The sequence below is a fragment of the Tursiops truncatus genome, chromosome 1 (assembly GCF_011762595.2).
Source record: "Tursiops truncatus isolate mTurTru1 chromosome 1, mTurTru1.mat.Y, whole genome shotgun sequence".
Lineage (NCBI taxonomy): Eukaryota > Metazoa > Chordata > Mammalia > Artiodactyla > Delphinidae > Tursiops > Tursiops truncatus.
In genome coordinates, this window is record NC_047034.1 from 66908609 (window position 1) to 66920364 (window position 11756).

Sequence of the window (11756 nt, forward strand, 5' to 3'; positions counted from 1 at the left end):
ACACTCCTGGGCAGAGGAGTGAGCCAGTAAGGGGAAAGATGGAACAATGCAAAGGTGGGGGTAGGGAGTGATGAGGTAATGAACAAAGACTCAGGAGAGGTGGGCTAGCAGCAGAGGGACGGCAGATGAATCTCAAAGAGAAAGAGGGAAAAAGAAAAAAACTAATCGGACTTCATGATTTAAAACTTTTGTGTTTCAGAAGACGATACCAAGAAAGTCAAAAGACCACCCACAGGATAGGTGAAAACACTTGCAGAGCTATATAATGGATTTGAATACAGAATATATAAAGAGCTCTTACAATTCAGTAATTTTTTTAAAAAAAGACAATCCAATTTAAAAATGGGCAAAAGATCTGAATAGACATTTCTCCAAAGATGTGAAAATGGCCAATAAACACATGAAAAGATGTTCTATATCATTATTCATCAGGGAAATGCAAATCAAAACCACAATGAGATACCACTCCATACCCACTAGGCTGGCTAGAATCAAAAAGCCAGATTATAAAAAGTGTCGGTGAGGATGCAGAGAAATCAGAATCCTAACACACTGCTGGTGGAAAAGTAAAATGGTGCAGCCACATCGGAAAACAATCTGGCAGTCCCACAGTGGTTAAACATAGTTACCATGTGATCCAGCAATTTCACTCTTACCTGCCTACCCCTGAGAAATTTACGCATATATCACACAAAAATTTGTGCACAAAATGTTTACAGCAGCATTATTCATAATAGCCAAAAAACAAACAACCTTAATGTCCATCGACTGATAAATGGACAAACAAAATGTGGTATACCCATACAATGGAATATTATTCAGCCATAAAAAGGAATGGAGTCCTGATACATGCTACAATATGGAAGAACCCTGAAAACATCATGCAAAGTGAAAGAAGCCAATCACAAAAACCCACATACACCATGGTTCCATTTATATGAAATGTCCAGAATAGGCAAATCTAGAGACAGAAAGTAGATTAGTAGTTGCTTAGGGCTGGGGTGGATGCGGGTGGGGGAGGTGATAGTTAAAGGGTACAGTGATGAAAATGTTCTAAAATTGACTGTGGTGATGATCGCACAACACTATGAATATATTAAAAACTACTTAATGGTACATTTTAAATTAGCAAATTCTAATGGTATGTGAGTTACAGCTCAATAAAGCTATTAGGGAAGAGGGAGTGGAGGAAAGAAGGAAGTTCTTTTTCCAAAAACAGGGAGGAAGGAAGAAAGTAGCAGAGACCAAGTCTGCAGTGTAGGGCAGGAAAGTGGGAAAGACGGAAGGGGGGGTGGGCATGGCTCCAGGCTGCTGGGGGAGCAGGATAAGGGCAGCAGGAGGTCACTGAGGAGCTAAGGGCAGCCTCAAGGCAATGAGGTGAGAGGAAGCAGATAATGATGGTCAAAGAAAGCATTCTGAAGGTTCGAGTTCCGGAAATAGCAGCATTACGAGTAAGCGATAATAAACAATGAGTCTGATTAGGGTCTTGAACACGGACGATTGGCAAAGGTCAGCATGACGAGTGAGTGTGAGATTCTGACCACTAAATGGACTGGGACATTTTGGAGCAAAGGAGACATGGCAAAATCATGAAATGTACAGATAAGGTAGAAATACATTTGCCCATCGAATTCCAAAACACCAGCTCCAGAGGAACACCCTGGGGCACCTGAGAGCAAAATAAGGGTGAATAAAAACAGGTATTATTTCTGAGAAGTGCTGTACCTTTGAGACTTATCATCCCCCAAAGATTCATCTGGTCCAGGCAGAAGATAACAATGGCTATTAAAGCATCCAGACAAGTACCTAATAAGGTGAAATAATCTGCACTTCAATGATGACATCAGCGAATACACCAGGGCCTCTATCTGAATCCCTACTTGTCCACAATCCTGGAAGAAAGGACCCTTTGGGGGGTGGGCGGGGGAGGGGAGAGTGCACACCCAGAATATAGCAGAGTTGGTTCTGAGAGCTTTTTACCACACACCACAGGTTAGGTTTGAGTTAGAGTACCCCGTTTATGGTGAACCAACATATGTAATGTCCTAATCTGGAAGCCCTCAAGACAGCGTGTTCGAGAGGCATCCGCAGGTAGCCTGCTGTGTGGGGTTATTGTAACCTCGAAAATCTACATCATGGAAACCATCAGCCAGTGAAGCCATTTAGCAAGGAGGGAATAATGGCCAGAGAATTCAGTTCAGATTTGACCGAGGACTCCCAAATCCCCCAAATCACTCAGCAATAAGACAATATATTTACTGCTTTCAGACTTTCTACAATTGGAAATTTCTTCCGCTTGATAAATAATTTGATGTTGCTGGCTATATATATATGTACCTGATGTTGGGGGAGGGGGCTATACACAGAAGCACGAGACAAGGTACTCAAAGAACACTCGACATCGCTGGAGAAGCTATATGCAGAGGAGAAAGAACACCAAATTTTATGGTTGACCATGATCCAAGGATGGCTTTGGCAATATCTCTCATCCCACGTGCACTCCTGCACTGTGACCTTGACACTCCCCACCAAGAAATGAAGAATACTTCTCCTCCCCTTGAATCTGAGCCAGCCTATGGCCCGATTTGACCAAGAGAATGCAGCAGAAGTGACTCTGTGTAACTTTGGTGGCCAGGCCTTAAGAGCTTCCACCTTCGCTGCTTGGAACACTCCCTCTTGAAAGCCAGCTGCCAGATCAAAGGGCCACCATGCTGTAAGGAAATGCAAGCTACCCAGTGCAGAGAACCTGCACACGGAGGACTACCAAAGCACAGCCATGGGAGTGAAGCCTTCTAGGACCTTCCAGCCCAGCCACAGCAGAATGAAGCCAAGTGAGTGATCCAGTCCACACCACATGCAACAGAAGAACAGCCCAGCCAAGCCCTGCCTGAACTCCTGACCCACGAATCATGAGCAGATTAAACAGACATTGTTTTACGCCACTGAGTTTTGGGGTAGGCTGTTAAGCAGCAACAGATAACTGAAACCAACTTGAAGCCAGGAAACTAGGGATGAGTTCTGGTTCTGTTCTCACCTAGCTATGGGACCCTGGGTCGACGACTTCCCCTCTGGACCTCAACTTCCTCATCTGTAAAATGAGGAGGCTGTACGAGGTGAGCTCAGGTGCTTCCCAGTTCTGACAGGCTGTGCCACACATGCCCAGATCAGTGAATGGGCTACGCAACGAGAGCTACGAATACAGAGGGAGCTACTACTTCAGGATGAAGCTAAGGAACCATGGACGAGGAATCCAAAGGACTGGAGTGTGAGGCTTAAATGAGGCAGCACCTAGGACAATACATGGTCCATAGTAAGTGCTCACTAAGTATCGGCTATAATCATTATTCTTTCATCTTATCAGTTCTGTGACTCTGGACAAGTTAATCTCTCTGATCCCCAATGTTTTCGTCTGAAAAACAGAGATAACACTAATGTCCCAATTTCCACATGAGGAAAATTTTGTGTGTGTGAACGTCGCAGGCAAATCAAAAATCACCTACAAACGTCAGGCATAACTATGTTATTAATACCCTTATTCTTTGCACCACTGTCATGAGAAGTCTTCTTCTCACCCAGCAAGCAGAGACAGCCAGTTGACGGCACCAGCCACCAGGAAGGCATACTGGGAGAGGGAGAGGGAGAGACAAATACAAAGGAGCCACACAGCTTTCAAGCCGAGAAGGATTTTACCGCCCACCCACCAGCAACCGTCAGTGAGCCAGGTGCCCTTTCTGACACGGAGGGCACTATCCCCTAAGAGCAGCTCCCAGACCAAGGTTTTAATCTTGAAAGAGCCTAGCACTAAAAGTTTGAATAATTTTCTACATCAGAGTCAGAGAGGCCAACAACCTAAGGGTGCCCCACCAGTGAACCGTGAATCAGACCAACCGCCCAGCACAGAGTCAACATTCCATAAAAAATATTAAATGAATAAGCATTGCATTTGAGAGTCTGAAGTCAAAGCTCCCAGGTTTAAATCCTGTCTCCGCCATACCCAGCCATGTGCAATAAAGCAGGCAACATATCCTCATTTATAAGGTATAAGGAGACCCACCTCCGGGGAAGCAGTGAGAATTACATGAAGTCCCGCCAGGTGAAAAACCTCTAGGATCCTACTTGATAGTCCAATGCACCGCGTGTTTTTTAAGTGCACAGAACCTCTGACACCCAGATGCCCTTCAACCCTGGCCATAACCTTTTCAATCTCCGCGGCACCCTGAAAATGAGCGGCATGCATCCAAAAAGTCATTCCATCCAGTGTTGATTCTGAAAAACTGCCAACCCTTGGGAGGGAAAGACCTGGGCTCATTTTCCAGGAGTTTCTGACAAGGCAGCGCTAATACATTTACATTTCACAGCCCGTGCTTTTCCAAAACAAGGAATGAGTGTGGTGTGGATTTAACCCTGAAAACCCAGTGATCGTGCAGTTCCACGGACACTGCTCGGGAGGGATGGGAAAACCAGCCAGATGAGGTGCTTGCCCAGGTGCTCATGAGACAGAAAAGCTTCTGCTTCCACCTCTACTCAGGTATTGGCTGACATGATTTGAATGTACTGGTGTCCAGCCTCGGTTACCAAGAGCTGGGAGTTAGGACCCAGTTCTCAAGGTCAGCCCTGTCCTTTCTTCCCTACCTCACCATTCTCAAAGCAGAACCCATGGTTCACCATGTCCCACATCTGCATCGGGAACACAGCTGGGACCAACTGTGGTTCCCCTTCCTCTTATGGAGCACCACTGTGTGTGAATCCAGGCAAGTTACTATAGGAACTACACCACACAACCCCCAGACATTTGCTTAGAAAAGAAACTACATGTTGGGAAAGAGAGGGTGAGATCCAGCAAGCTGGCGGCAAGCCTGAAGCCACTGTTTCTCAAAGTCTGGTCCCAAACACCTGCATTAAATCACCTGGAATGCACCTTAGAGGTGCACAGTCCTGGGCTCTCCCCAGAGGTGTCAGACTAGAATTGGAGGTGGCAAGAATCCGACTCTAACAACCTAGGTTATGAGTCCTAGCGAGGATCAAATGCAGAGACTGTGAGAAAAGAATTAAAAGGTTAAAAACACTTTAATTCTGATCTTTCTTCTTCTGATCATTCTTGCAAAACAGAGCCCTGATGAACCAAACAAGACAAAAGCCAATTTCCCAGTTTACGCGTGTCCAAGAAAATTAAATCATGACGTGATGAAAACTCATACTTTAAAATTTAAAAACCTGCTCACCAAAGCAACAGGCCCGGACAAAAATTAACCCAAACATCCTATATTAGACCAACCAGCTCTATTCTGAGAGAAGCAAGATAAGATCTCGGCTACAGCCCCACTCTGGTCCCAGCCATACCCAGTAATTCAGCTCTGCATTCCACTGCAGGGTTTGATGTCTGGGGAAACAGGGGGTGCCCTCCTAGCTCTAGCAAATATGGCTGGGGGAAGGTTATTCAGGGAGAAAAGAAAAGGTAAGATTTAACAACTCACACATCTCCATGAGAAGGAAGAACAATCGAAAGTAACTGACCACATTGGACTCATATCAGACACTCAAAAAGATGTCTCAAGAACTGAAGCAAAGAGCTACCTGATGGAGTAACCCTTGCCTGAGATGCTAACAGCCTGCCATCTACAAAGCCATTAAGGAGAAAAAGGGAATGAAGGCTCTCTCCACATCGAAAGTACTACCTTTTCAAAACCAGAAGACACAACCTACTTGGAGGGGTAGTATTTTCTGTCACTCACCAGTGACAGGCACACAGTAGGTGCTGAGCATCCCTGAGTCTTGGGGGGAGGGCGTCAAGCTGCATGAAGGAAGAGGAGAAACACTCTTCCCCTGTGATAAGCAGCAGGAACCCCAGCTGTAATCTCAGAAACCAGAACTCCTCATTCTGGGAAGTGCATCACGGTGGGAGGGGGGGGCAGCCTTCTTCACACCTCATGGTGCAGTACAGAGGCTTCCGCCCCGCCCCCTCTCCCAAGGATGGACCTGGGGCTTTGAGCTGAAAATTCCAGTCACCCCCGATAAATTCTTCAGCAGCGGTCCCCTACTAGCTGTTGAAACTTAACATTAAGCCACAGAACTAGTAACCGGACAGCTTTCACCACACCTCCCCCCTTCAATGACTGGCACTTGCAAAGGAGTCGTGGCAAATAAGGCGTTTAGGAAGTGACTCTGACACCTGGCCGGGGTTACCTGGAATCTAAAAACAAAAACCACCCCTGTATTATTTTCTTCAATCGGGAAGCGGGTATTCCCCCTTTAAAAGACCTTCCTGAAAGCACCTCTCCCAAGGGATCCCAACAGGTTAAATAACACCAAAGCTTCCCTAAACCGATTCTAAAGAACCACGTCCAGGCTGCGCTCACCCACTGGCTTCTCCTCCTCAGAAGAAGGGATCCGGGAAGTAACTCAATCAGTCCTGGATGGGTAAGGATGGGGGAGTCTGCAGGTGGGAGGAGGGGGGTGAAGCAATACCGCTCAAACTTTGCAGTTGCTCTTTAGCAGTTCTGGGCAGGAGCCCGCGGAATACTATACAGAGAAGGGGAGTCACCCTCCCTAACAGAAAGGCCCCCAAATCAGCCTAACCCACCAGCTCTGCGTCCGGGATGGCTGCGCATCCCGTCCACTCACACATGCCCCTCCGGGGCAGTCCCCTCCCTGAGGCCCCCTCACCTTGGCCTCGAAGCAGATGCCGTGCTGGAAGGCGTCCTCGTTGTGCAAGGGGATCCGCAGGTCGTGCCCATCGTCCACAAGGTTGTACTTGGTTTTGCTGGGCATGGTGACCCGCGGTGGACCGGCTCCTCCAGAGGCGGCGGCGGCGGTGGCAGGAAGGGGTTGGCGAGACCCAGGAGAGGGGAGGCGAGAGCTGGGGGCGACGGCGCGCGGAGGGGGCGCAAGCGGAGGGGCGCCCTGGCCGCGCGGCGGCCGTGGAAGCCGGGACTCGGAGCGACGCCGAGGGCCGGGCTGCAGCGGGCGGCGCGGATGCGGGCGACGCGAGCGGCGCTGTGGCCGCGCAATTCCTACCGGCGAGGAGGGTGGCGGGGGCGGCGGCGGGAGCTGGCGGCGCGACGACCGGGCTGGGGGAGGGGAGCAGTGGGCGCGCGGCCCGCGGCGGGACTGGGCGCGGCACTGGCCCGGGAGCAGTGGCGCGGACAGCCCGGGACAAGGAAGAAAAGGCGGCAGCGGCAGCGGAGCGGGGTGCCTGTCACGGAGACGCCGGATCAGCCGCGGGCGAGCGGCTCCTCCTGCGGGGTGGGCCCGGGCCGGCTCCTCCCGCGGGGCGTCCAGGCCCCGCCCGCCGCCGGGTCCGCCCCCGCGCTGCCCGCCGAGCAGGTGAAAGTCCCCGAGAGCGCCGCGCCCGGCCCTGCCCGCGTCCAGCGGCCAGACCCCGGGAACTTCGCCCTGGCCCTAGGCAGCCGGGGTCTCAGGAACCCGGGCTCAGTCCTGTTTTTGTTTTTGGCAGTCAGAGTCTGAGCCAAGCTACTGATAGCAGCAGCGGCGCCTTGGATTTTCTGTTTTTGTTTTTTGTTTTGGGAGGGGGAGGGGCGGTGTTGATTGTTTTGTTTTTATGTTTTACCAGGAAGGCCCAAGTCCTGGCCCATACATATATATGCAGATCTGCACTGAGAGTCCCCTTTTCTCTGGAGAATCAAGACTGCACCCAAATGGGAGAGTATCGCAAGTGCTTTGTGTTCGTCCCTTTGAGCCGTGATTTGTGACTTGTGTATTGGGGGGTTGTGGAGATGCCTTTGGGGATGGTGTTAGTATTTAAAAGCCATCAGCCTTGTGGAAATGGAGTAGGCCAAAAAAGAGTACTAAGGACAAAAGAATCCATCACCTTTTTATTTTCTTGAACAACCTATAACCGGGTATGGACAAAATGAGCTTCCAAGTTATTTCTGTCTTATATTATTCTTCCTATCTCAGTAAGTGCTTGAGTTCAGTTTGCCTATTGTTAAAAGGAGGCCCATTCACTTTTCTCCTTTACATCAAGAGTTTTTTGCCAGGCAAAAATGTGCAAAGGAGGAGGTCAAAGGGGCAGTTACTGACCAATTATTTAGTATCTATCAAACCCCATGGGTAGAGGTACATGATAACTATGATTTACATGGCTTAATGTTACCCCAGAGTCACCAAAAGCAACCAAACAGGCCGGTGCCAAGGCCAGCCCAACCTGAGATCACTGAGACCAGATGGTCAGCTCCTCTGTTGAATTCATCAACTTAAACCCGCTTTTAATACCTTATGGACACATCCACCCAGGGCAACCTGAAACCTAAACGTCATTGACTGCTTGTTGTATAGTCAAGGTTTGGCGTCACCATAAAGCATCACAATGAAATTACTTGCAAAAGGCATGTCTTCCTATACTACTTCAATGATAAATTTATGTAAGAGAATGCATTATTGCCATAATTATATTTCTGGTTTTGTCCCATAGTGCTAACATACAATTGCCCTTTCCTATATATTGCCTACTCCCTATCTGCTGAAATTACTGCTCAAGATGTAGCATCTTCTGGGATATCTCCTTATATAAAATCAAGCTGATGACTAAAATTAATCACATATATTATGGTGTATAGACTTTATTCATAAATATTAGTAAGAACCAAAAATAATTTGCACTGAGGAAATGCACCACTAACCTTTTCATAAATACAGGACATGAAAGTCTAATCAGGCATGTTTGACTCTTTGAATGTCACCCTGGTTTTAATATGCATCATAATGCACTCTCTAAAACCTGGCACAGGAACTCAACAACTAAAAGGCAAGACCTTAAGTACTTCATTTACATCTCATATTCCCTCCTGAATTTAAAAAGCCTTCTGAACTCCAAATGGCCTTTTTTTCTAGATTAACTTGGGTCCCACTGGACTGCTACATTTATCAGAATTTCATATCTAGCTCTGTAACACATTCTTTGTAGACCAGACACAAAAAGCTAAATCCCCAAAGGTATTTCAGGATCTAGTATAGAGACTACTACATGGTAGACATCCAATAATTATTTATGGAATTGAATAATAATAATAGCTAATATTCATTGAGCTTTCTCTATGTGTCAGGCATTGTTCTTAGAGCCTTGCCTGTATTATCTCATGTATTATTCACAACAACCCTTTGGTAAGCCCCATTTTATGAAGAAACTGAGGCAGAGAGGGCTACATAACTTGCCCAAGGTCACACACTTAAATTAGAAAGAAGCCAGAATTTGAATCCAATTCTTTGTCAAGAAATGTTTCCATCGGCCTGGATTGTCATGAAAATCTTCTTTCTTATTGCAAACGACACGCATATCAAATGCAGGGTCCATGTTTTATTTAGGTGTATTTTGTTGCTAAACTATATTTATTCCACTTCAGTTAGGTGAAATGTTCCCAGAAGAAGAGGACTGTCCTCTGCTTTGGCCTACACCTACTATAACGTCAGAGCCAAACAGGCACAAAAACACCCTTCTTCCAGAAACAATGGGCATCCAAAGTAATTTCCTTTTTTTTAAGCAGTGATTTCAATCTTGTTTTTGCACCTTTAAATACAAGTGAATTTCACCCACAGCATTTCCAAATTTTTTTAAGTTTTATTTCTTAAAGTGAATGATAGGTACGTGTATCACTTTCCACATCCGTCTGTATTTTAAACATTGCACAATACAATTTTAATCTGAAGTACATTTAATTAAAATATAAATTGCTAAAGCATACAATACTTCCTATGTTAAATTTTATTAAAACTTTGTTTAAAAATGAATTGGAAAAAATCCTAACACAGAACTTTAGAACTGGAAACTACTCAGAGATCCTCTAATCCAGCTCCTTCATAAAGCCAAAGGAATAGAAACCCAGAGAGGTTAAGTAATTTGCCTAATCATCACTATAGACTAGATCTCCTAACTCAGTAATCGTTTCATCACACGAATATGGGTTAAAAATAAATTACCAGCAAACTTTATTTGTAGCACACAGTTGGAACTGAGAAAATTAATTGGCTTTTGATCATAAAATACCTGCTTTTCTATGCTGAGCACTTCCTGTGCATTGTCTCACTTGACCGTAAGAAGCAGGTACTATGAGTATCCACATTTAACAGATGAAGAAACTGAGGCTGGCAAGGGGAATAGCTTGTGTAGGTCATAGAGCGGTAAGTCCTAAGACTCCTTTCATGACTATAACCAACAAAGAATGAAGAGTATGTCAGCTTGCTCAGTACTGCTCGGATACACACACAGAACTCACAAAATCTTTATATAAATAATAGTATTAAATATTAACAACATGTAATGATTTCTTTCCATTAGCTAACAGTTAACTCCAAAAAGCTCCAATTATTTTTTCATGGCACCATTTTTACCTGACACTGTTTCCCCAGGCATATAGATTTAGAAATCATTAGCCCATTTTAACAGGTGGCAGTAAAGATGTTAAATGATTTCTCTGCCACCCCCCAAACATCCTCTATCACTAATAGTCTCTGATCCAAGTTTGGCTTATTATGATCTTTTCTTATGTAAGCAAAAATTTAGGATGTTTGCCCCATAAAAAAGATTATTCTTAAAGGTATCCCATATTCTGATGCTGGCCTACATGTTTTTCCCCTTAATTGAAACTGACTCCCTCACTTAACCCCCTTTATAAGGGCAAGCCACATTTCCTATTGAGTCATTTATTTCTGTTTTAAAGGTAAATCTTTCTACAAAATTATGCAAGTTATATTTTTATAAATGGAATACTTTTTCTAATCAACTCCCAGACAGGTATAACTTTTGGGTTCCAAGCTTTCCTCAACAGCTCACTAGTACGGGCAAAATTAGAGGAGGAGGGAATGCATGTTGAGTGGGAGGAAGTGGCAGGAGATCCCTCCCTCTGTAGCACTTTCCTCACACACCCCAGGACCAGAAAGGCATGAAACAAACAGATCGAAGGGTATGGCTATTTTCAGAGGGCCTGCAGACTGCTTAACAGCCTTCTTCCTCTTGGAACACTTGTGGAGAATTAAGAGATCTAGAGAAAGGAATAAGATCTGAAGAATTTTGAGTTGAAGAAAGAAGGCTGGGTTTCCCTTTTTCTTATACATTCTTCTAAGAATCTCTCTCGGATGGTGTAGCCATTCCCTGCTTCTAATTCAAAAGAATCTTTTTCAAGTTAAAGTTAATAGCTGGGCTTCTTAGCCCTGCTTAATATTTCAGGTAAGAAATATTTATTGATTCGACGGCTTTTGTTCAAAAAGCCTTTCCATCAAAGGTAATAAAATAATATTTAACAAATATTCCTGCTATAATAGTTTCCCAGGGGTAGCAGGGGTTATAAGAGAGGTATATACACCTTTAATGCAACAGACACTTTTAAGTGCAGAAGGTAATCTAAGTATGATCAAAGTAAAAAGTGAGAGGCACCAATTCTAAGTGTCATGGGAGGAAAGGGAAGGAGAAAACTCACTGGGGCCAGCATGGTCAGGAAAGACTTCAAGAAAGAGGTGAAGGGCTTCCCTGGTGGCACAGTGGTTGAGAGTCCGCCTGACGATGCAGGGGACACGGGTTCGTGACCCGGTCCAGGAAGATCCCACATGCCGCGCAGTGGCTGGGCCTGTGAGCCATGGCCGCTGAGCCTGCACGTCCAGAGCCTGTGCTCCGCAACGGGAGAGGCCACAACAGTGAGAGGCCTGCGTACCACAAAAAATATATATATAAATAAAAATAAAGAAAGAAAGAGGTGAGACTAATTATTAGAAAAATGCAAAAAATGCAAATCAATGAGGTACCACCT

The 11756-nt window shown here is 45.6% G+C and overlaps 1 protein-coding gene across 5 annotated transcripts in view; it reads right to left on the minus strand.

Annotated features, from left to right (window-relative positions):
- The window catches only part of C1H1orf226 (chromosome 1 C1orf226 homolog), a 308224-nt gene extending 301025 nt beyond the window's left edge, over positions 1-7199 (minus strand). For all 5 annotated transcript variants that reach the window (XR_012331950.1, XR_012331949.1, XM_073805108.1 and 2 more), the window contains exon 1: positions 6664-7199. Coding sequence is in view for 3 of the 5 variants with exons in the window: in XM_073805108.1 (XP_073661209.1) it covers positions 6664-6768 (105 nt within the window). In the remaining 2 variants the exon portion in view is untranslated. The remainder of the gene's footprint in view (positions 1-6663) is intronic.
- Positions 7200-11756: the final 4557 nt, after the last annotated feature.